The sequence below is a fragment of the Schistocerca gregaria genome, chromosome 5 (assembly GCF_023897955.1).
Source record: "Schistocerca gregaria isolate iqSchGreg1 chromosome 5, iqSchGreg1.2, whole genome shotgun sequence".
Taxonomy (NCBI): Eukaryota; Metazoa; Arthropoda; class Insecta; order Orthoptera; family Acrididae; genus Schistocerca; species Schistocerca gregaria.
Genome location: NC_064924.1, coordinates 454,874,717 through 454,901,334, shown reverse-complemented (window position 1 = coordinate 454,901,334; position 26,618 = coordinate 454,874,717). Strand labels below are relative to the sequence as shown.

The 26,618-nt window shown below is 43.0% G+C and overlaps 1 protein-coding gene across 1 annotated transcript; it reads left to right on the top strand.

The window, feature by feature from the left end:
- LOC126273039 (pro-resilin-like) lies at positions 1-26,618 on the top strand. The gene is made up of 4 exons (XM_049976432.1): positions 1-59; positions 4,887-5,045; positions 16,372-16,503; positions 23,414-26,618. The coding sequence occupies exons 1-4, from the start codon at positions 42-44 to the stop codon at positions 23,606-23,608; spliced, it is 504 nt and encodes a 167-aa protein (XP_049832389.1). The 5' UTR covers positions 1-41; the 3' UTR covers positions 23,609-26,618.

Genomic DNA, 26,618 nt, shown 5'->3' with positions numbered 1-26,618 from the left:
TTCCTCACAACACCCACGTCGGACAGGACCTCCCAATCGAGATGGAAATGATCTTCAAGGTAACGTACGGCAAATCATCGAGTAAAACTGAAGTGATATCAGGTGTTCCCCAGGGAAGCGTCCTGGGACCTCTGCTGTTCCTGATCTATATAAATGACCTGGGTGACAATCTGAGCAGTTCTCTTAGGTTGTTCGCAGATGATGCTGTAATTTACCGTCTAGTAAGGTCATCCGAAGACCAGTATCAGTTGCAAGGCGAATTAGGAAAGATTGCTGTATGGTGTAGCAGGTGGCAGTTGACGCTAAATAACGAAAAGTATGAGGTGATCCACATGAGTTCCATGAGTTCCAGAAGAAATCCGTTGGAATTCGATTACTCGATAAATAGTACAATTCTCGAGGCTGTCAATTCAACTAAGTACCTGGGTGTTAAAATTACGAACAACTTCAGTTGGAAATACCACATAGATAATATTGTGGGGAAGGCGAGCCAAATGTTGCGTTTCATTAGCAGGACACTTAGAAGATGCAACAAGTCCACTAAAGAGACAGCTTACACTACACTCGTTCGTCCTCTGTTAGAATATTGCTGCTCGGTGTGGCATCCTTACCAGGTGGGATTGACGGAGGACATCAAAAGGGTGCAAAAAAGGGCAGCTCGTTTTGTATTATGACTTAATAGGGGAGAGAGTGTGGCAGATATGATACGCGAGTTGGGATGGAAGTCATTAAAGCAAAGACGTTTTTCGTCGCGGCGAAATCTATTTACGAAATTTCAGTCACCAACTTTCTCTTCCGAATGCGAAAATATTTTGTTGAGCCCAACATACATAGGTAGGAATGACCATCAAAATAAAATAAGAGAAATCAGAGCTCGAACAGAAAGGTTTAGGTGTTTGTTTTTCCCGCGTGCTGTTCGGGAGTGGATTGGTAGAGAGATAGTGTGATTGTGGTTCGATGAACCCTCTGCCAAGCACTTAAATGTGAATTGCAGAGTAATCATGTAGATGTAGATGTACAGGTGCTAACAAATCTAGGTAGCTGGGATCTGTTTGAGAAAGTTGTGTATCCACACGGGATTGACAACTGATGCTGGTGATGAAGCAGATGTTTTCAAAGAGCTTCTGGCGCGTAGGGCGCACGAGTGTGTGATTTGACATCTGGGGTGACTTCAGTAGTAGGTAACGAAAAGGTGCTAGCTATTCTACGTCGCTGATTGCTGTCTGAGAGAGTTAACTATCCACACTGGATAACAGCTTATGGTGGTGACGAGGCGGTTGTGCCGAATTTTATCTACAGAGAAATACAAACACCTGCGGCCGTCCTTATGATTTTATTTTATTTTGTCGCTACCAGTTTAAGTGCTCCAGTGCGTCATCTTCAGGCTGTTTTTGATGCGGTACAGGTTGATATGATTCTTAAGCATAACACATCAGTTGCCAGCATTACAGGATACGCAGATAATGTGTCAGCACTCCAACCACCCACTTGAGTTGGCAGTTGACGGTTGGAGTGCTGACACATTATCTGCGTATGCTGTAATGCTGGCAACTGATGTGTTATGCGTGAGGATCATATCAACCTGTACCGCATCAAAAACAGCCTGAAGATGACGTACTGGAGCGTTGAAACTGGTAGCAACAAAGTAAAATCACAGGACGGCTATAGGTGTTTTTATTTGTCACGATAGTAAACGGCCGTCGTGCCAGAGACCTCCTGCTAAAAGGATGGGCATACAAAAGCTTTATCTCCAGAGGCGATTTTGAAGAACTTCCAGTGCGTTCAGGGACACCAGTTTGTGGTGTTACATCTGGGGTGATTTCAGTACTCCGACAGGAGTTAATGTTAGGGATGTGTACATTTTATGGCAAGTGACCACATAATTGTCAACAGAAATACATATTTATGTGTTTCGGACTAAGTTCATTTTATTGTTAAGCACCTCCAGTACATTCCTGATGCTCAAGAGGTTTTGGGCTTGATGAAAGACAGAAACGCATGGATATTTTGTTCTGCGCTCATTACCGCATAAGTTAATTGAAGAACCTGCGAGAAACGACCGTGACTTCATTGTACTGTTGATGTTCATTGGTGTTCTCGTCCACGCATCATCTTCGGAGTGAGCCACTCTGAGGATGATCGGAAGATAAGTGACCGAAATATTAGTAGAAGAGATAGAATTTGCACGTACATGCCCGTAATTACTGCTTTTGGAACACTGCGATACTGATTTACTCAAACACAACAGAGCTGCTGCCCATTTCTTACCAAGCGGGTTGCCGTTTCTTTTCGTGGGTACAAAATTCTTCTTCAAGGCCTCACCTACTGAAGGAGCATTGTTGAGGTGTCAACAGTAATATTTACAGCTACACGATTCTGTTTTGTTGACACCGTATTGATAGCTATTCAACAGAATAGAATATACGGATGAGGCAGTGCTTCGAAATGTATGTAAGGGAAAACACAAAACTAAACAAGAAACTGTTGTGAATATAGGCATAATCCATACGTCTTATGTGTGCCGTATGTATAATCATCCGCCAATATAGTTACTCATTTATACATACTGACAGCAAATAAGGTGGGGTCCTAGGTGATGCCGCCCAGAGCAGTTCTGGTGGTATCTCATTTTTACCCCCTCGTGAGAAACAAATCAGCGACACACAGGATGTGACCTGGATCGGTAACTGGACGTGATACTCGTCGAGAATAACCGTTCGTTTCCTGTGGCGTGCATCCCTCATCCAGCTCAAATGCTAAAGCTCTGATGGATGTCTAAGTCGGAGGGGCGACTATGTAGAGAAGTAGCCGGAAGGTGTAGCTAACTGTTGCAAATAAAACATTTTTAATTTTCAATGTGATTTCCATTTCGCGTCAAATCGGATCTTGAAAAACAATCAACCCTCATAGCGGCTTTGCATCAACTACGTTGCTACACCAACATACTGGGCAGCTTCATTGACAGGGTTGTCATGGGCGCATCGAATCGCAGAACTTCTTTCCGCCATTATATCACTTCTCCACATCGCTCCATCTTACTGGGCTGATTTCATAGAACCAACTGTCACATACACTCTACCACACTGCGACGATTTGCGTCACACGACTACCTGCTACCGGTTCAAGATCTTCCACATCTCTCCAAAGCGACCATGGTGCTCTTTTAAAGTGGTGACTTGTCTTGCTTACGAGATGTATGAGAAAAGTTACAGACTGACAGCACTGTTAGTCATCTGGCAACTCTGTGTTGTTTTACTTGACCTGTGTATTCATACCTTCCAGGTGCTTAGCCCGAGTTCCTGCTTCGTACAGCCATTACGTGATTTTTGACAGTGCTATCAGTGAAGTAGTGTTTTTGGTTGTGTGCTACGAAAATGGGAGAGAGGAATTTTGGGCAACATTATGACATTAATTTTTCTGTTAAACCTGGGGTATCCGCGAGTGTGACCTTTGAAATATTGAAACAGGCCCATGGGGAATATTCCTGATTAAGAGCAGCACAAGTATTTCGGTGACACAAATCATGTTTGGAACACGTTGAAGATGAACCTCGTTTAGGGAGACCTTCAACGTGTGCCTGCTCTTACGAGATCAGACTGACGTTTAACAATAAGGGTGATCGGTGATCTGTTAAACTTCAACACTTTCACCGTACATCAAATTTTGACCGAATTTTTGCGTGAAGAAAAGTGTGTATCAAAATGATGTCGAAAAACCTCACAATTGAGACGAAGGACAATAAAAGAAACGTGTGCGCTGATCTGAGAGGATTGCCAGTGACCACGAATGGTTCAGACGTGTGATGATCACCTCGATTTTTTAGTACGAACTTGAGACGAAGCGGCAAAGTGAGAACTGAAATCCTGAGCCATTCCTCTATCAAAAAAAGCTCGAATGACCAAATCAAAGATCAAAACAATGCTGATTTTCGTTTTTGGCAGTAGGGGTATGGTGCATAAAGAATTTCTTCCTCCAGGACAAACTGCCGAGAAAATGTTTTACAAAGATGTCCTTGAAAAGCTGAGGAAAAGGGTGAACAGACTGAGTCCTGACATTGTGGATACTGCATAATGACTACTCCTCGTGTCAAAAATGGTTCAAATGGTTCTGAGCACTATGGGACTTAACATCTGAGGTCATCAGTCCCCTAGAACTTAGAACTACTTAAACCTAACCAACCTAAGCATATCACACACATCCGTGCACGAGGCCGGATTTGAACCTGCGACCGCAGCAGCAGCGCTGTTCCGGACTGAAGACACCTCATGTCGCACGGCCACTTTCATCGCGGAACTTTTGACTTCTAAACGTTTTACTGCTGTTCCACAGGCCCCCTGTCCACCTGATCTGAGTCATTGTGACTCTTTTCTTTTCCCAAAATTCAAAAAAGGATGTGATTTTGGTGCTCTAGAGAACATACAAAAGAATGTGACCGATATGTGAAGGCTTTACCAATTGAAGCTTTTCAGCGCTGCTACCAAGACTGGGGAACAACGATTGCGCCTGTGTATAGCTGTCGAAGGGATCTATCCTGAGAGGGTAAAATTGTTGTTTGAAAAAAAAAAAAAAAAAAAAAAAAAAAGAGAGAGAGAGAGAGAGAGAGAGAGAGAGAGAGAGAGAGAGAGAGAGAGGGAAAACTTCGGTAGAAAAAAATCTGTCAAATTACTTTCCTCACACATCCCGTGTATAGAAATATCGGACGCACAGAAGCGCCAGGAGAGTACAATCCTGAGCCGGTTATTGCTCAGCTGGACTATTTCTCTTCCGATTGTCACTTCCCAAAGAGTCGCTGTATAGGCCCTATTAGCAACGTCCTCTCTCAGATACACCCCTCTGTGTCCCACAGGAATACCCAGAAATTACAACAACTTTTGGTTGGTTGGCAGGTGGTTGCGATCTGCGCGCTGGTGGCGTGCTGCAGAGCAGGGGCGGCACCGGGGCAGCTGACGCAGGCGTACGTTGCGCCCTTCAGCGGGGGCGGCGGCGGGGGCGGCGGCGGCTACGCAGACTACGATGACGGCGGACACAGCGGCGCCTACGAACCGGTACGCTACTCTGCATTTACATTCCCTTGTCCTTCCAATACAGACGTGTAATGTTTCTTCCTTTTCCAAAAATAGCAAGGACACTGATCTTTTCATTAACCATAGAATATATTCTTCTATATATGGGTGGTCCAACATGCAGTATCGAAGATGCAGTGTGCTGTTTCGTATCATAAATTTGCAGCAATTTGTATTTGCTCATATCAATATTTTAATGGAGACCACTAATATTTATTCTGAAAATCACTTTGTAAACTCTCAAACTTGTTCTGTTCATTTACGTTACTTGTTGCTGACAGTATTAACGCCCACTTAACTCTTGGTCCTCAAGTTTCCATTCAGTACTGTTCGGCTGTGTCTCTTGATTGTTTTTCAGTCAGTGTAAGTCTTACTTTAACAGTGAAAAACTGCAGTATGGATGGGTTTACTGATGAAGGGTTGGCCGATGTCCACTTCGTGTAGGGGCTTACTGAATGCATTGGGTGATATTGAACAAATTCTGATAAAAGTGTATGTGTTTCGTCTGTGTGTCGTTGCAGTATTTTTCATTTTAAGCTGTAAGTTTTGATGAATGCATACAATAGACGTTTTCACTTTTGGGAAGATATTTTCATGGAAACAGAAGTGACTGGGGTAACGGCGTAACATAATTGCACAACACCCGGGTGACAAAAGTCATGGGATACCTCCTAATACCGTGTCGGGTCACCTTTTGCCCGACGTAGTACAGCAACTCGAGGTGCCATAAACTCAACAGGTCCTTGAAGGTTCCCTGCAGCCATGTTGCCTCTATATCCGTCAATGATTGCGAAAGTACCGTCGGTGCAGGAGTTTGTTCACGAACTGACCTCTCGGTTATGTCCCATAAATGTTCGATGGGTGGCCAGAATGTTCCTCAAATCAATCACGAACAGTTGTGGCCCAGTAACAAGGCGCATTTTCATCCATAAAAATTCCAACTCTTAATGACTTCAGTCGATCTACAAGTAGCCGAACGTAGCCATTTCCAGTCAATGATCGGGTCAGCTGGACCAGAGCATCTAGTAGATTCCATGTAAACACAGCACAACCATTACTGATCCACCACCAGCTTGAACAGTGCCATGAACTTGGGTCCATGGCTTCGTGAGGTCTGCACCACACACGAGCCCTGACATCAGCTTTTTCCAACTGAAATCGGGACTCATTTGACCAGCCCACATTTTTACAGTCGTCTAGGGCCAAGCCGATATGATCACGAGCACAGGAGAAACCCTGTATGCGATGTCGTGCTGTTAGCAAAGAACGCCAAATTTCGCCGCAAAATCCTAACGGACACGTTCGTCTTATGTTCCATATTGATAACTGCGGTTATATCACGCCGTATTGCTTGTCTGTTAGCACCAACTCTACGCAAACGCCGTTGCTCTCGGTCGTTAAGTGAAGGCTGTCGACCATTGAGTTGTTCGTGGCGAGAGATAACGCCTGAAATATGGTATTCGTGGCTTACTCTTGACACTGTGGATCTCGGGGTATTGAATTCCCTAATGATTTCCGAAATAGTGTGCCCCATGAGTCTAGCTCCTACTACTATTCCGCATTCAGTCTGGTAATCCCCGTCGTACAGCCACAATCACGTCGTAAACTGTTTCACGTGAATCACCTGAGTATAAATGACAGGTTCGCCAATGCAGTGTCCTTTTACACTTTCTGCACATGATACTACCGCCAATTGTGTATGTGCACATCACTATACCATGACTTTTGTCATCTTGCTGTAATACTTTGAAAAGGTCCACCGGAGACTGCGGGATCTTTCCACCACAAACTCAGAAAATATCCCTGAGCAGTCTCCGAAATTTTGTTTGTGGAGTTCGGGTTTACGCTGTACTGTCCTGTTCTGCACATGCGTGCCATTTATGACCAAAAATGGCGATGACTTAGATCAGACAATGCGAATTTTAATCACTGACATAAACTACCAAGATACTTCCCCTAGGGAGACAGATGTTCGTGAGAAGGGGAACAAGCGCTTCTGCGAGTAGAAAACGCAAGCTGAGATCTGGCGGGTGATGCAGCCGTAAAACTAATTAGTCGTGAAGAAACTGGAGTTGCCGACTCGCGTCATGTGAGAATCCCACGGCGGTGCAGCAGAACCACGGGAAAGCGGAGCGCTCGCCTGGAAGTCACGGCTGAGTTTCACCACGTCTGTCCGAGCGTGTGCACCGCGGCCGGACTCTGCGTGTTGACGTGAAGAGTGCACGCCGGGTCGTGACTCGTAACTGCATGCGCCGGAAGGTCAGCGGACGTGTCGCGTGCAGCGGCCCAGACAGGCTCCGTCTTCACGTCTGTACAGCATCTACTGTCCGCCCCGATAGCTGAGTGGTTAGCGTGACGGATTGACGTCCTACGGGCCCGGGTTCGATTCCAGGCTGAGTCGGAGATTTTCTCTGCTCAGGGACTGGGTGTTGTGTTGTCTTCCGGTTTGCAAGTCGCTCAATGTGGCGTGGAATGTAATAAGACCTGCACCATGGCGGCCGAACCTGCCTCTCAAGGGGCTTCAAAAAATGGTTCAAATGACTCTGAGCACTATGGGACTTAACATCTGAGGTCATCAGTCCCCTAGATCTTAGAACTACTTAAACCTAACTAACCCAAGGACATCACACACATCCATGCCTAAGGCAGAATTGAAACCTGAGACGTAGCGGTCTCGCGGTTTCAGACTGTAGCGCCTAGAACCGCTCGGCCACTCCGGCCGGCGCACGCAAGGGGCTTCCCGGCCAATGACGCCAAACGCTCATTTCCATTACAGCATCTACTAACTCTGCTGCCCGATTCCTCTGACCAAAACAGGAAACTTTTATAACTGAAAAGCACAAGACTGCAGACCTTTACAGCAGTACATAAAGCGGAATTACTTTTTGGCTTCCGTGTTTACTATGTTTTTTTCCCCCAACTTCTCACTGCATCCATGAGGCCGAGAAGGCAAACTGTGGCGGCCAAAGCTTGCCTGATATACAGTGTGATCAAGTGGAAACCTTTCGGGGCTGTTTCACTATACACGTCATTGTTGAGTAATGCTATACTGAAACGTTAGGTTGTATTGTTTGATTTCGGAAACTCGGTCTGCGGCAACCTTTCACTGAAAACATACAACTGACGGATGTCACTGTTATCCGTGTTAACATATCGATTATGTTGTAGAGCAATGTAACCAGCTTCACTTGATACTTACCCGAGATACGAAGTATCGGCACCTGGTGGGCCTACTTAGTGACGGGATGACAGCCGAGAAGTCACCTTGAACACAAAAACAACGAAATCGGCCGAACAAAAAAAGAGGCGGAAAGTGCTATCTTCAGCTTCGCTTCAAAGTGCTCACGGAAGAAATCTTGTCTCGTGGAGATGACACATGAAGAAACCAGGAATATAACTGTATCAATCAATTCCTTTTTGCGAATACGGTGTTAGGGTGTCGTTGTTCAAAAATATCAGTGACATCATCAAATTTTTAATCCTCCAGACCTTTAGTACGGGAATAGGCTCGGCGGTGGGAGGGGCGGGGGGGGGGGGGGGGGGGGGACGGTGGGCGGGAGGAGACAGTTTGTGGCTGAAGGCCGCCTATTTCACGGAAAGGTCACTGAGGTCAAAAACGGAGGCTACCTGGTGGACGTTATGGAGTGATCTATGATTTATTGGAAATGACCGACACAAGTCGTCGAAATTTTGTACTAAGGGGTGGAATTTTCTATGCCACTAACCGGCCGAGGGCAGTGGGCAGACGGGGGCTGCTCGCGATCAGTGGTTTCTAATACAAATAGGAAAATCTTTCTTACATTGAATACGGCATGTGTAAATCTTGTATGCATCTAAATGTCGGATCAAAACCGAAAAACTCCGTCAGCAGTCAGGCAATTAAATTTCAAATTTTATTTATTTGTTCTACCAGTTTCAGCGTTACATTATTCTACCTTCCGGCCCCTGACTGACTTGTAGGAAGAATCCCACCTCTTGTACAATCGAAATAAGGGACAGCATACAGTAAGTGGTATCCCTAGGTTGGTATCCGTAAGCTTCCTTTTAACAAAGCGATGCTTTCGGTCATCACTTGAAAACTTTTACAAGAGATGGGAGTCTCCGTACAAGTCGGTCAGGGGGCCTGAAGATGGCGTAATGCAAAGCGGAAACTGATAGCACAAATAAAATGAAACTGGAAATTTAGAAGGCTGAAGATGGTTTGATTCTATATTTTACATGAGCAGACTAAGTCCAGCAACCACCTCATATACAAACGAACTTCAGCGGCTTGTATTAACTGTCTTAGTAATAATCTGCATGTTGAGTATTTGGAAAAAAATTTTTTCAATGATTTCGACCCACAAGTACAACTGTCTCTGTTGTTATTAATGAGTTGTGCAACGCATCACTGTGTAGGGAAAGGGGATATCTACAGATGAGGGGATGTACATACGAGAAAACCATAAAGCAGTCATACAATACTTTAAATTAAACTGACAATCTCAATGGAATAAAATAGATACGAGATAAGGATATCCGAGAATAGCTCTTATTGGTTTCATTCCCTAAATACACTTGATTATTAGTTTGTTAATGTAGTTTCATCCTGTCTACAGAGAAATCCAAAGAAAGTCATTATCCTTTTCGATGTATTCCTAGATATTTTCAAATATATATCTCTTGTTTCCTATTTTCGAATCGTCGTTTACTTGCACTACACAGAGTATCTTTGCTTCCACTGCATTTAATCTGTCAGTCTTAAATCCATTTAGTCATCCTTAATTATATCACGCACTGTTTTCAAAACCCTTACTCATATAACTAACGCAAATTCTTCTAGAGCGTTCTGTAGATTTATTACTCTCGGGTATTTGACCTTTTCGACATTTCTGTTTTGTCTGATACTGTTTCTTTCTATTTGGGAGTTTCAGAAGCTCAAAATCAGATGAACTACACTATAAGAGAAAATTATGAAGTTTATTCTGCTCAGTCGACTGTTTTTTTATGACAAGTGAGCGTGTTCGGGTAGTTACACAATCCTCATGGCAACGAAACAACATCTAAATTTGTTAAGCAGTAGGGGAGGGGGGATACATTAAGCCTGACGTGGGGCAGGTTTCATGAAGCACTGCTTAATCTTGTACAGCATGGATGACATCAGTCAAGACGTAAGAAACCAACATTACACTGCTCATAGCTTTTTGGTATCTGAGAGCGGCGTGGGCAGACCAGAAGCCATTTTTTTATCTGTGTCGAACATAAGAATCTACTCACACTATCCGTTCCTCTTTCGTCACTAAACTTATCGCTACTGAAACTGCCTCTCGTCAATAAATACGATCACTCTTTCAGTACAATCAATAAAATCACGAAATCGTTCTGTCTGCTATGGAAAATATATTATTATGAATCACTAGCACCAGTATACAATTTACTTAAGGGTTTTCTTTTTTAAAGTACCGCTACCATTCACAAACTTTGTCAACTATTGTAATACTTATTTATTTAACCACATGTTTCGAGGGTTATACCTCATCTTCAGGCTAAATGGCATTACAAAAAAACTTTACAATACGGTCATACTGATGTTAGATAGTTTTTTCGTAAATGCTCTGGTCATCCTGTGGAAGAAGAGAAAGTTTAGTAAGAGGTGATGTCACTTTGGAAGCTAGACTGATGTTTTCACGAAAATGTTGTGTAACGGTCACTCACTTTGTTCTTCTGGCGTGGCTCTCTTGGTCACTGTTCACAAATTGTCACTAACATAGCAGTAACTTGGAAACAGGATCACAAACAGTTCTCTAGTGCAGTGGACAAGATGGCGGTCGAAATATAGCTGGTTTCGATTTGACTATCGATTTGTTGACCTATGTGGTGTCAGATGTTTACATGTCTTCTGCACGTCTTGTTATCGTATTACAGATGTACGTTGACGAAATACATTACAAATTGAACACCTGTTACAATGTTATTGAACACATCATGATATAAACTATACATTTTACATATTTCTAAGCTATTGCTGGGGCTACAGTCAAACGACTGTCATGTTATGTATCTTTTATTCTAGGAGTACTGTAGTGAAATTGGAAAAGATATATGAATTTTTGATGTTTATAATTTCATTCAGGATCTAATTATTTCCCTTGTGGCCGTGGATGAATATTTTCCATTTCTTCCAATGTGTTCTTTAAACCGGGTTTTAAAATTGGCCAAAAGGGAAGAAATTTTAAACCCGCTTAAAGGAACACTTGACTCTTTCAGACTTGGCAAACCGAATAAATCAACTATAGCGAAACATATAAAAAAAACAGGATACAGTGTTATAATAGACCACGATCTCAAAGTACTACTTATTCTAGAAAACAGCTGGAAAATGAACATCTTGGAAGAAATGTAAATATTCATCCACGGCCACAAGGGGAATAACTAAATCCTGAATGAAATTACAGATTTCAAAAATTCATATTTATTTTCCAATTTCACTACAGTACTCCTAGAATAAAAGATACATAACATGACAGTCGTTTGACTGTAGCCCCAACAATAGCTTAAAAATATGTAAAATGTATAGTTTATATCATGATGTGTTCAATAACATTGTAACAGGTGTTCAATTTGTAATGTATTTCGTCAACCTACATCTGTAATACGATAACAAGACGTGCAGAAGACATGTAAACATCTGACACCATATAGATCGACAAATCGATAGTCAAATCGAAACCTGCTGTATTTCGACCGCCATCTTGTCCACTGCACTAGAGAACTGTTTGTGATCCTGTTTCCAAGTTACGTTAGTGACAATTTGTGAACAGAGACCAAGAGAGCCACGGCAATGGAAACACCGCAACCCATCACAACAAGACAGCCACGCCAGAAGAACAAAGTGAGTGACCGTTACACAACATTTTCGTGAAAACATCAGTCCAGCTTCCAAAGTGACATCACCTCTTACTAAGTTTTCTTTTCTTCCACAGGATGACCACAGCATTTACAAAAAGACTATGTAACATCAGTGTGACCTTATTGTCAAGTTGTTTTTGTAATGCCATTTAGCCTGACGATGAGGTATAACCATGTGGTTAAATAAATAAGTATTACAATAGTTGACTAAGTTTGTGACAGGTAGTGGTAATTTAAACAAAGACCTTTACATATTTCTAGAGACAGTCATGATCGAAAAGATAGTCAAAATGGATACAATTTATTATTGAATTGTACAGTTCGCTTTGGACTAATTCACTATCATCACCTGCTCTTACTGTTTTAATTTACAGTAAAATATGCTGGAATTTTTAACCGGGAATGGAAACAAACGCAAGATGGATATAGGCTGCCATCAAGCACCATCAAATGCGCGTGGCCTAATGCGCCTGCGAATCGAAGAGAGAACAGCGCAGACATCTAAATCTGGTGGGCGGCTAACGGGTGACATTCACGTCCATGTTCTGCTCCCAGCTTTAAACCGCTCCTCTTCCCATCAAGCTGTTTATGCCGTTTACGACGGCAATAACTTCCTCTGAAGTTCATGCCTCTCGAAGAATTTATGTACCAGTCTATTTTACTCCTGCTTTATACTGTCGTCAGACAATAACTACGCTCAGGGTCAACCGCAAATGCACGACCCGCTGAAGACGACACTGTTGCATCACATGTCTTCGTAATTAAGCAAGAGGGTATAATTAACTGCAAATACTAAGTGGAGAACGTTATCCGTTTTTGGAATTGATGTTAACTGCCTTTATACCCTCTATATTCAGCACGTTAACAGCCCTTTCCCTCATGTCGTTATGATTCAAGCAGCAGGGGCTTTTTCGCCAACTTCCTATTAGGAAGCCTATACAAGAACTGCACTGTTTTTATAGTCTCATTAATTAATTAATTAGAATTGGAAGGAGTATATAGAGGGTCTATACAGGGGCCATGTTCTTGAGGAAAATATTATGGAAATGGAAGAGGAGGTAGATGAAGATGAAATGGGAGAACAGAGCACTGAAAGACCTAAGTCGAAACAAGGCCCCGGGAGTAGACAACATTCCATTAGAACTACTGACAGCCTTGGGAGAGCCAGGCCTAACAAAACTCTACCATCTGGTGAGCAAGATGTATGAGACAGGCGAAATTCCCTCAGAATTCAAGAAGAATATAATAATTTCAATCCCAAAGAAGGCAGGTGTTGACAGATGTGAAAATTACCGAACTATCAGTTTAATAAGTCACAGCTGCAAAATACTAACGCGAATTCTTCACAGACGAATGGAAAAGCTGGTAGAAGCTGACCTCGGGGAAGATCAGTTTGGATTCCGTTGAAATGTTACAACACGTGAGGCAATACTGACCTTACGACTTATCTTAGAAGAAAGATTAAGAAAAGGCAAACCTACGTTTCTAGTATTTTTAGACTTAGAGAAAGCTTTTGACAGTGTTGACTGGAATACTCCCTTTCAAATTCTAAATTTGGCAGGGGAAAATACTGGGAGCGAAAGGCTATTTACAATTTGTACAGAAACCAGATGGCAGTTACAAGAGTCGAGGGACGTGAATGGGAAGCAGTGGTTAAGAAGGGAGTGAGACAGGGTTGTAGCCTCTCCCCGATGATATTCAATCTGTATATTGAGCAAGCAGTAAAGGAAACAAAAGAAAAGTTCGGTGTAGGTATTAAAATCCATTGAGAAGAAATAAAAACTTTGAGGTTCGTCGATGACATTGTAATTCTGTCACAGAAAGCAAAGGACTTGGAAGAGCAGTTGAACGGAACGGACAGTGTCTTGAAAGGAGGATATAAGATGAACATCAACAAAAGCAAATCGACGATAATGGAATGTAGTCGAATTAAGTCGGGTGATGCTGAGGGAATTAGATTACGAAATGAGACACTTAAAGCAGTAGAGTTGTGCTATTTGGGGAGCAAAATAACTGATAATGGTCGAAGTAGAGAGGATATAAAATGAGACTGGAAATGGCAAGGAAAGCGTTTCTGAAGAAGAGAAATTGGTTAACATCGAGTGTTGATTTAAGTCGTTTCTGAAAGTATTTCTATGGAGTGTAGCCTTGTATGGAAGTGAAACATGGACGATAAATAGTTTAGACAAGAAGAGAATAGAAGCTTTTGAAATGTGGTGCTACAGAATAATGCTGAAGATTAGATGGGTAGATCACATAACTGATGAGGAGGCATTGAATAGAACTGGGGAGAAGAGGAGTTTGTGGCACAACTTGACTAGGCGTAGGGATCGGTTGGTAGGACATGTTCTGAGGCACCAAGGGATCACCAGTTTGGTACTGGAGGGCAGCGTGGATGGTAAAAATCGTAGAGGGAAACCAAGAGATGAATACGCTAAGCAGATTCAGAAGGCTGTAGGCTGCAGTAGGTACTGGGAGATGAAGAAGCTTGCACAGGATAGAGTAGCATGGAGAGCTACATCAAACCAGTCTCAGGACTGAAGACCACAACAACAACAACAGCTCTCACTTATCCATCTGCTCCCTTTTCTTCTCCTACATTTCAGACAGACTCTCTTGAAATGGTCGGTAACGTCGGGTGTGGGAAGTATGCGCCTACAAGATGTTGAGAGAAACAGATTCCTGCATTATACGATTTCTAAGGGCAGTACTGAAAAACGGGGATGCGTGAAGTGATGGAAAAGGCGACACTGACGCTACTCTTTGTGATCTCTAGGAGGAGAGCAAAACATTTGACTTCTTACAGCCAAGCAGGAGCAGACAGCTGTCGATATTCGTTCGGACTCAGCCAGTAGCCATGTGTAACAATCTCATATTATGTCCTTATAACTTTAGTACATATAATGAAATCTTTCTTCCTTCAGTATCTTCAGTATTACATGAATAAAGTTATAGTATAACTTATTGAAAAATTAGATTGTAACCTCTGTCTCCGACACACAGCAAACAGATACCAGTCCTCGAAACATATTTACGTAAGGAGCAATTCTACCGACATGAAATTTCACCTGGAACTATGATAGTGTCACCATGTTGTTGATACATACAGGATTTTGAAGGCAGAAGGAGGTAGTTTGTTTCATTTTAAGAAAATATTTGTGTACTGTTAGGGAAATTCTCGGATAAATGAGATTAATTTGCCAACATGAAATATGTGGTTGTATGTTGGCAAGTTAATCTTGTTTATTCGAGAATTAGATTTTCTTAAGATGAAACAAACTACCTCTTGCTGCCTCCAAAATCTTGTAGCCATTTTATTACAATGGCTAGCTTCTCAAATACAGGACAGAAACTACTGTGGCAAGTTCAGTCTTTGGTGTGGCTGCTCAATTGCAGTTTGGACTCCGATCGTATATCACGTAAACTAAGTAGCCTTCTTGAAAATATTACGTGTTCTTGCAACGCACCACATCAAAAAGGAAAAAGGTATACATGATTACTTGACCTATAAATTGCGATGGCAACATCGATGCTGATTGAATAGGAAAGCAATATAATTTTATCGGCTGTATTGGGAACAACTGGGGGCATTTGAAAGCTCTTGTGTACGCAACCCCGGTACCAAATGTAGAGACTCTTCGTGCTCGTATTGTGGACGGCTGTGATACAATACGCCATTCTCCAGGGCTGCATCAGCGCATCAGGGATTCCATGCGACGGAGGGTGGATGCATGTATCCTCGCTAACTGAGGACATTTTGAACATTTCCTGTAACAAAGTGTTTGAAGTCACGCTGGTAAGTTCTGTTGCTGTGTGTTTCCATTCAACGATTAATGTGATCTGAAGAGAAGTAATAAAATGAGCTCTAACATGGAAATTAGGCGTTTCCGGACACATGTCCACATAACATATTTTCTTTATTTGTGTGAGGAATGTTTCCTGAAAGTTTGGCCGTACCTTTTTGTAGCACCCTGTATAGGCGTTGTCAACCGCAGCGCCGAAGTCTGCCTGCTTACATACCTCTGTACTTGAATATGCACGTCTAAACCACTTCCTTGGGCGCTTCAGTGTATTTTGTGCACATGCGATGCAATGCTAATCAGATCCATATCCAGACACGTAGAGCATTTCATGTAAATTTAAACTCGCCTTCATAATGTTGCAGTTTTAGTGATCAGAAATGTACACACCTGTAATGTTCCTATTCTGGCTAACGATACAAGCAGAGAGAGAGAGAGAGAGAGAGAGAGAGAGAGAGAGAGAGAGCTATCTCAATGTAGCAGCAAGGCGGAACTGCGTAGCCTTCTTGTAAGCAGCGGACGGTATCAGATGGAGGCCGGCGGCAGCTCGCCGAGTGCTCGTCGTTCAGCAGCTGGCGCGGCCGCGCGGCAGGTACTGAGCGTGTCGCTCTCTGTTGCAGCCCAAGCCTTACGAGTTCGGGTACGCGGTGCGTGACTACAGCACGGGCAACGACTACACGCGCCGCGAGGCCAGCGACGGCAACACCGTACATGGCGAGTACCGCGTCGCGCTCCCCGACGGCCGCATACAGGTGAGTGAGTGCCCAGCCACCTGGCACCTCGTACTCCACTTGCTCTTTCCCTCTTTCTACATCTACATCTGCATGGATACTCTGCAAATCACATTTAAGTGCCTGGCAGAGGGTTCATCGAACCACCTTCACAATTCTCTATTATTCCAATCTCGTATTGTTGTTGTTGTCTTCAGTCCTGAGACTGGTTTGATGCAGCTCTCCATGCCACTCTATTCTGTGCAATCTTCTTCATCTCCCAGTACCTACTGCAGCCTACATCCTTCTGAATCTGCTTAGTGTATTCATCTCTTGGTCTCCCTCTTCGATTTTTACCCTCCACGCTGCCCTCCAATGCTAAATTGATGCCTCAGAACATTTCCTACCAACCGGTTCCTTCTTCTTATCAAGTTGTGCCACAAACTCCTCTTCTCCCCAATTCTATTCAATACCTCCTCATTAGTTATGTGATCTACCCATCTAATCTCATATAGCGCACGGAAAGAATGAACACCTATATCTTTCCGTACGAGCTCTTATTTCCCTTATTTTATCTTTGTGATCGTTCCGCCCTATGTAGGGTGGTGCCAACAAAATATTTTCGCATTCGGAGGAGAAAGTGGATGATTGGAATTTCGTGAGAAGATTCCGTCGCAACGAAAACCGCCTTTCTTTTAACGATTTCCTGCCCAAAAACTGTACCATTTCTGTGACACTCTCTCCCATATTTCGAAATAATACAAAACGTGTTGCCTTTCTTTGAACTTTTTCGATACACTACGCCAGTTCTATCTGGAAAGGATCCCACACTGCGCAGCAGTATTCTAAAAGAGGATAGACAAGCGTAGTGTAGGCAGTCTCCTTAGTAGGTCTGTTACATTTTCTAAGTGTCCTGCCAATAAAACTGTCTTTAGTTAGCCTTCCCCACAATATTTTCTGTGTGTTCCTTCCAATTTAAGTTGTTCGTAATTGTAATGCCTAGGTATTTAGTTGAATTTACGGCTTTTAGATTAGACTGATTTATCGTGTAACCGAAGTTTAATGAGTTCCTTTTAGCACTCAAGTCAACTGCCACTTTTCACACCATTCAGATATTTTTTCTAAATCGTTTCGCAGTTTGTTTTGATCTTCTGATGATTTTATGAGTCGATAAACGACAGAGCCATCTGCAAACAACCTAAGACGGCTTCCCAGATTGTCCCCCAAATCGTTTATATACATAAAGAACAGCAAAGAGCCTATAACACTACCTTGGGGAAGGCCAGAAATCACTTCTGTTTTACACCATGACTTTCCGTCAATTACTACGTACTGTGACCTCTCTGACAGGAACTCACAAATTCAGTCACATTACTGAGACGATATTCCATAAGCACGCAATTTCAATACGAGCCGCTTGGGTGGTACAGTGTCAAAAGCCTTCCGGAAATCCATAAATACGGAATCGATCTGTAATCCCTTGTCTATAGCACTCAACACTTGTGCTAGCCGACAGCAACACCTTATACAAGCCTGGGGTCGCTACACATGTCATCCGAAACTTTTACAGCAATGATGATGGAAGCTTCAAGTGAGTATGTCAAGGCTTCTACAAATCTGAAAATTTTCGGGGTCCTTGGGCGACCACATAATAGCTTACAAAATATTTATTTACCCATTTCAAGGATAAATGTTTGTAACCGACTGCTGGGATACACACTGAGGTGACAAAAGTCATGGGATAGTGCTATGCACATATACAGATGTCGTTAGTATCGCGTAGACGAGGTATACATCTACATCTACATCAACATTTGTACTCCGCAAGCCACCCAATGGTGTGTAGTGGAGGGCACTTTACGTGCCACTGTCATTACCTCCCTTTCCTGTTCCAGTCACGTATGGTTCGCGGGAAGAACGACTGCCGGAAAGCCACTGTGCGCGCTCGAATCTCTCTAATTTTACATTCGTGTTCTCCTCAGGAGGTATAAGTAGGGGGAAGCAATATGTTCGACACTTCATCCAGAAACGCACCCTCTCGAGACCTTGACAGCAAGCTACACCTCGAAGCACAGCGCCTCTCTTGCAGAGTCTACCACTTGAGTTTGCTAAACATCTCCGTAACGCTATCACGCTTACCAAATAACCCTGTGACGAAACGCGCCGCTCTTCTTTGGATTTCTCTATCTCCTCTGTCAACCCGACCTGGTACGGATCCCACACTGATGAGCAATACTAAAGTATAGGTCGAATGGGTGTTTTATAAGCCACCTCCTTTGTTGACGGACTACATTTTCTATAGACTCTCCCAAAGAATCTCAGCCTGGCACCCGCCTTACCAACAGTTAATTTTATATGATCATTCCACTTCAAATCGTTCCGTACGCATACTTCCAGATATTTTACAGAAGTAACTGCTACCAGTGTTTGTTCCGCTATCATATAATCCATCTTTCTATGTATTCGCAATGCGTTACATTTCTCTATGATAAGGATCAGTTGCCACCCCCTGCACCAAGTGCCTATCCGCTGCAGATCTTCCTGCATTTCGCTACAATTTTCTAATGCTGCAACTTCTCTGTATACTACAGCATCATCCGCTAAAAGCCGCATGGAACTTCCGACACTATCTACTACGTCATTTATATATATTGTGAAAACCTATGGTTCCGTAGCACTCCCCTGTGGCACGCCAGAGGTTACTTTAACGTCTGTAGACATGTCTCCATTGAGAACAACATGCTGTGTTCTGTTTGCTAAAACTCTTCAGTCCAGCTACACAGCTGGTCTGCAATCCAGCCACACAGCTGGTCTGATATTCCGTAGGCTCTTGCTTTGTTTATCAGGTGACATTGCGGAACAATATAGAACGTCTTCCGGAAGTCAAGGAAAATGGCATCTACCTGGGAGCCTGTATCTAATATTTTCTGAGTCTCATGAACAAATAAAGCGAGTTGGGTCTCACACTATCGCTGTTTCCGGAATCCATGTTGATTCCTACAGAAGAGATTCTGGGTTTCCGGAAATGACATGATACGCGAGCAAAAAATACGTTCTAAAATTCTACAACAGATCGATGTCGGAGATATAGGCCTATAGTTTTGCGCATCTGCTCGACGACCCTTTTTGAAATCATCTGGAACCTTCCTTTCCTCTAGAGACTTCCGGTACACGACTGTTAGAAGGGGGGCAAGCTCTTCCGCGTAATGTGTGTAGGATCGAATTGGTATTCCGTCAGGTCCAGTGGACTTTCCTCTGTTGAGTGATTTCAGTTTCTTTTCTATTCCTTGGACACTTATTTCGATGTCAGCTATTTTTTCGTTCGTGCGAGGATTTAGAGAAGGAACTGCAGTGTGGTCTTTCTCGGTGAAACAGCTTTGGAGTAAGGTGTTTAGTATTTCAGCTTTACGCGCATCATCCTCTGTTTCAATGCCATTATCATCGCAGAGTGCCTGGATATGATGTTTCGATCCACTTACTGATTTAACGTAAGACCAGAACTTCCTAGGATTTTCTGTCAAGTAGGTACATAGAATTTTACTTTCGAATTCACTGAACGCTTCACGCATAACCCTCCTTACGTTAACTTTGACATCGTTTAGCTTCTGTTTGTCTGAGTGAAGCTCTCTTTGCTTTCGCAGTAGTTTCCTAACTTTGTTGTTGAAACACGGTGGGTTTTTCCCGTCCCTCACAGTTTTACTCGGCATGTACCTGTCTAAATCGCATTTCACGATTGCCTTGAACTTTTTCCATAAACACTCAACATTGTCTGTGTCGGAACAGAAATTTTCGTTTTGATCTGATAGGTAGTCTGAAGTCTGCCTCCTATTACTCTTGCTAAACAGATAAACCTTCCTCTTTTTTTTATATTCCTATTTACTTCCATATTCACGGATACTGCAACGGCCTTATAATCACTGATTCCCTAGCTGAGGCGCACATTTGATTACCGACTCAAAACGGAAATACCGATTAATACCAATCAGTATGTAAACGAAAGATCACAAATACCATTTGTATACGATACCACTGACATTTATAGTGATGGTTCCATCCGGAAACGACGAAGAAGTAGTTCCTGTGCAACTGTACGGACCAGGAAGAATGACAACGTGCACACATAGAAACCATTATATCTTGATCTGTAAGGCGTTTAATGCCCGAGTTGTTACGGCTGGCACTTTAGGAGAAGCTTTTGGAAATGAGAGTGGCCGACGAGTTCGAGCTTTTGCTTCTTTTAGTGTATCGAACATACGTGACACTTGTTGCGAAAGATGGATGTTAAAGAATGTACGTGGGCACATAGACGAATGGCATCATTAACGAATTAAGCCATTACAATATGAAAGATATCATTACGAGCAATGGACAGATATTTTGAAAGAAGTTACATATGGTCAATAGAGATTGTGACTAACTATGGATCTTAATTTATTTTATTGCAGTCATAATCACTGGAGCATTTCAGAATATAGCTACCGATTTCGAACAGCCAGCGGACATCTTCAAAGTCGTTATAGATAAAGAAGAGATTACTGTAAAATCGCTCTTCCACTCTCCGCTCGAGATCAGTTAATTGCCTGCGGCTCGTTGATTACTTCGACCGATTGTGCTTGTACGGCTAGTCCAAATAATTGAATTTAAAACGGTCCCCGAAATAAAGTTGCTCATCGTTTCTTCTGAAGAAGTAACTGCACGCGTTAATCGAAATAGAAATGCTCTGTTTGATTTTATCCATGTTTTGCAGCTGCTAACGTGACTCTATGCGATAACGCTTTTCTTTGATTATGTGGTAAGTTTTCACTGTACATTTTTCTACTGTTTTGCACATATTTTGCGCATTTGACTTACGAAATTCAAGACCGAAACATGCATTTCACCTCATTAATGAGCAAAAATCTATCATGCATTAAGACAACTTAAACTTTTTGATGAGTTTATTGGACCTGGGTTACCAGGCAAATTGAGAAATGTTATGTTAGCGAGTTAGTAGTGTGTCAGTGCTACATGAGCATACAGCGGCCGGCCGCGGTGGTCTCGCGGTTTTAGGCGCGCAGTCCGGAACCGTGCGACTGCTACGGTCGCAGGTTCGAATCCTGCCTCGGGCATGGATGTATGTGATGTCCTTAGGTTAGTTAGGTTTCAGTAGTTCTAAGTTCTAGGGGACTTATGACCACAGCAGTTGAGTCCCATAGTGCTCAGAGCCATTTGAACCATTTTTAGAATACAGCGTGTTTTGAGATTAGTTTTTCGTAACATCGTAAAATTATGTGCTGTATTCCATATGGAACCTGTGAATTTATATCAGCCATACGATCGTTGTGTCATAGAAGGACACAATGGAAGAATCCTTGGCAATTTTTACCCTGATGTAGTTTTTATCTATTCTACATTAGAACACGGAATGAACGGTTGGGCAAGCGTGGGCATAACCTGTAGTGACTTGGTTGTGCCACCATTGCCTCGGTTGCATGGTGTCATTATTTTTCGTAATTGTTGCAAGATGTGTGGTCACAATTCCCATTATACAGGGTGAGTCAGGAGGAGAGGTACATGCATTGAGGCATGATAGCATTAGTGATTCAGAATAAGAACTCCATATGGGCAAATGCAATGTTCCGAATGGTTTCCGAGATAGAACGCTTGTAATATCACTTTTCTATGATTTCTTGAATCACTCGAAAGCCGCACCCTCCAGCGAAAACATGTCGCAGTACAAAATTACGTTCAGTTTCTTACAAAAAGGACCGATTCATGTTGCTCTAGGACTTGCAGTTTGCTCCAAAACAGCGCGAGGATACTGAAAACCTGGTTCGACACGCATGCGCTGTAGCTTAGGTACTTTTTGTAGCCCAATTTGAAGTAGATTCCCGATATGATGGAGCACAAGTGTGCTGTGTCAAACTATTCGTCTCAGTTTCCTCTACATTACCGTCGTACATTGTAAACCATAACGATTTTTTAATAACACAAAATAAGTAACGAAGTATTATTACATACGTTCTGTCTCGGAAACAATTGACAATACGGCATATCTTCAAAGAAAGTTTTTTGTTCAGAATCACTTATACTATCACCCCTCAAACTCTGTACTTTTCCTCCTGACTCACCCTGTATATTCTCCAACTGATGTTTTACATTTGAAAATGACGACGTAATTCGTTGGAACACGTAATGTAAACGCTCTATTAAAAAAAAAAAAATTATGTGTTGTGACTGTGGCTTCACTGTTGTGGTGTCAAATTTAAGTGGTATTATAGTAACACTTCTTATGCCCACCCGGCTAGCCGCGCGGTATAGGGCACTGCTTCCCGGCGGATTAGTGTCGAGGTCCGGTGTGCCGACCAGCCCAGCCTATGGATGGTCTTTAAGGCAGTTTTCCACATACCTCTGCGAATGCAGGCTGATTCCCCTTATTCCGCCTTTGTTACATTATGTCGGCGATTGCTTTGCAAACATTGTCTCCACGTACGCATATACCATCATTACTCTACCATGCAAACATTGAGGTTACACTCGTCTCGTATGAAACGTTCCCGAGGGGCGAGGTTGGGGGGACACACACCGCAGGGGGACCGAACCGCACAATAACCCTGGGTTCGGTGTGGGACGGCGGTGAGGTGGGTGGACCGCTGTGGCCTGTTGCGGGGTTGTGAACCACAGAGGGCTGTGCCAGACGAAGCCTCTCCATTTCTAGGTCCCCAGTTTAATTAAAAGGAAGGTCAGCGTTGGCCGTAATATTGATGTTTTATTCATAGCAGAATCGATGTTAGATCACATGGTGATCCTTCTTCAGTGCTGTACAAATTAAACTCAGACACTGGTATCAAGTTATCAATAACCAAAACTGAGAAACGCTAACGAGTTTAATAAACACACACACACATACACATACACACACCACAGCTCCTTTACGACAATTATGTCGGAATATAGAAAAAAAATGTGCCAGGTGGTGAGCTACACGGCGGACTGGCAGAACGGCTACCAGGCGCGCGTGCGCTACGAGGGCGCCGCGTCGCACCCTGACGTGGGCGGCGGCGTGGGCGGCGGCGCGGGCGGCGACTACTACTCGGGCAGCGGCTTCCAGCAGCAGCAGCAGCCGCAGCCTCCGGTCTACGGGCCGCCCTCGCAGGGACACTTCTGACCGTGAGGCGCCCGCGTCTCGCGCACGCCCCGGCCTCTCGTCTGCGCCATGGCACAGCGCCCACCCCGACCTGCTGACTACCTGCTGGCTTCCTCGCAGACCCGCGAGCAGTAATAACTACGTCACAGCCACCGGCCTAACCGGCTCAACGTTACGCTTCCTCTTTCGCACCTCTGATATTGCCATTACTCATCATCATCTTCTCCGCCTCACTGTTTGGTCACCATATACTCAAATATAGATTCTACCGTACGTCAGCTCGCGAAGAAATTGTTAAAAAAAATGACGGCCCCTCCTTGTCAAAATAACCGCAATACTCTTCCTACTCCCGAGTTTTTTTTTTATAGTTCATAGCTCGCTTTCTATTTGAAAGAAGCGTCAAAGATGTTAGTTTCTTTCTTTAGTTACATCCTGTCCTGTAACCAATATGCTGAGTGAAAATATTTTTCCTACAGTACATTCACCACTATCAGTTAATACCAGGGCTGTTCGGAAACTAATATCTTATAGGTCGCGAAATGGAAACCACTGTGGACATCAAAATTTATTTGCATGAGTTAGCTACACCTTCCAGCTACTTCTCTACATAGTCGCCGCCTCTTTGATTTAGACATTTCTCATAGCATTATACCAACTTTCCAACATACTCGGCATAAAAGGCGGCTTACTGTGCTTTCCGTCAATTCTCTCGCTGGTCTACAGCTCATTATCAGTGCCAAACTGTCGTCTTCGTAGTGATTCTGTGAGCGGTAGTGAAACTCAGGAGGAGCCAGTCATGGGCTGCATTGTGGGTGATCAAACTCTTCCCATCGAAAACGCTGTAGCATAAGCTTCATTTCCGCTGCAGGGTGCGGCCGAGAATTATCATAAAGAAGAAAACACATGACAGTTATGTTTTGTGGGTTGCATGACATGAGACGAAAAGTCTCACCAGGCTCCCATACTTGGCGGTGTTCTAGGCATCTTTGTGTGCTCACTGGACGCTCAGAACGGAAAAAAGCAACATGAAGCTATCGACGGGCATAGTAGAGACACTGCCCACCACATCTGTGTAACGATTCAACGGATTTTCACTATGTTTACCATTTCGCGCCCGATCCGGCCTTAATTTCCAAATAGCTCTCGTATTTGAACGAAAGATGCTAACAGCTACAATTACGGCGAATAACCCACGAACCTCTTCGAACCATGTAATGCTTTTCAGCTGTCTAATCTTACAGATTATTAATGGAACTGTTGTTTCACTTGCTCGAAATATCGCGAATTTTTCACAAAAGCGATATAATTTCCCGCCTACATGGTTCTTTCTCCCTTCGATACGCCACTTTCGTTCCAGATTTGTCCCCTTTAGTGTTTGGTTTACCCGAAGTTTATAATAGTATTTCGACTTCAACTTAATGTACCAAAATTTCCCACAATGAAGTTACCGTATTTATAAATCGTCGATAATTGGTATGGACGTTCGAAGGTTACTAACAACGTGGAACATATTTGGAATTTGTTGCCCACATTCAACTTCTAATGTCTGCTCTAGCCGACAGTATAGTGATTCTTTTCTTAGGTTCTACAGGGAGTAGTACCTCAGAATGTTCAGCGTAAACCAAGGGTTACAAAATTTGTTGAGGCATCTCAGCCTTTTCGAAAAGTCTTTGTTAAGAGATATGGCGATTACTCCACATACAGCAGAAGGCGAGCTTTCCGCAACGGGACGTCCTCTACGGCGCGTGAGACGCGGAAGTAAAAAGGCGGCGTGGCGCAGAGGCCTCCTGACACAATGAAGCGAAAGACAATTACTGTGGGGCCCCGGGCGGAGACCTGAGGTAACGAGGGTCGCGGGGTTTGTGGAGCAGCCGCTCGAAAGTGCATCCACTGCTCGCGGGAGCCGACGAGGAAGTAACAAAGAAATGCGGGTTGCTCATACAGCCCCTAGCAGGTACTATACGCTGTGCTGTCGTGTAGACAAAATACAACACTTCTGTCTCGAAAGAAGAGTGTCTTTCAGACTCTAGAATACGATCTCGTAATTTCATGCACTCATCTGCTTCACCGTATCATTTCACACTTGAGAATAAGATAGGTAAATTCTGAGCACACGTGCCGCCACAGATCAGCATCATTTCAGGTGCGATCGAAAAAAGAAATAATTTAGAAAAAAGGCTATTCGGAACTCAGGTGACTTTTGTGCACAATGAAACACATTCCTCTCATAACATTCAAACATTTTCGTATGTTTTATTGTAGTTTAGTTTAGTATGAGTTAAGTAGCTAACTTACTTAAAATCTGGATAAGAAACGATATTTTATTCTTTTAAAAAAGAGGTGCACAAACATCTTCTGTATGAAATCAAGTTTCTTCCAAACGCAGTTTAACGTGCGAAAATTGTTGTTTTATTTTTCATTGGTTGCTGCTCTTTCCGTAAAAGTTTCACTTGAACTTTTTATGTGTATTAGTATTATGGATGAGCTCCCAAACAAATGGATATGCAGTATTTCTCTACGTCTCTAGTAATACAACTGCTTGCTCTACTACTGCATCTCAACAGACTGATGATCATAAACTGTCTTTATGTGCACCAAAAGTCGGCAGTTCGCGTTTGCTAAAAGAGTGCGAATAGGGTTCCAGGAAATGTCTGTCAATTTTCTACGCCCTTCACATTCTTTAGGTGCGATTAGCAAACCGATATTAATCTACAGTTTGCCTGCGACTCGATTACTCTTACTGATCCTGGAGTACAAGCATATACGTTCTTGAAGTGGAAAACACCTACTCCATACTAAATCCTCAGCAGTTTCCCTTCACAGTGACTGTTTTTGGTTCGTATCGTCCCGAAACACAGTCTGGCCTTATATCATCATGCATCTTGACCCCTGCGACTTTTTTGTACGGACCTCCAGACAACAATATTTTTGCATACACATTGCTCTTTCTTTTTATATTTTGTCATATATAATGATTTTATATAAAACATTTTTAAGAAAATATATACAGACATAAATAAAAATATTTTTT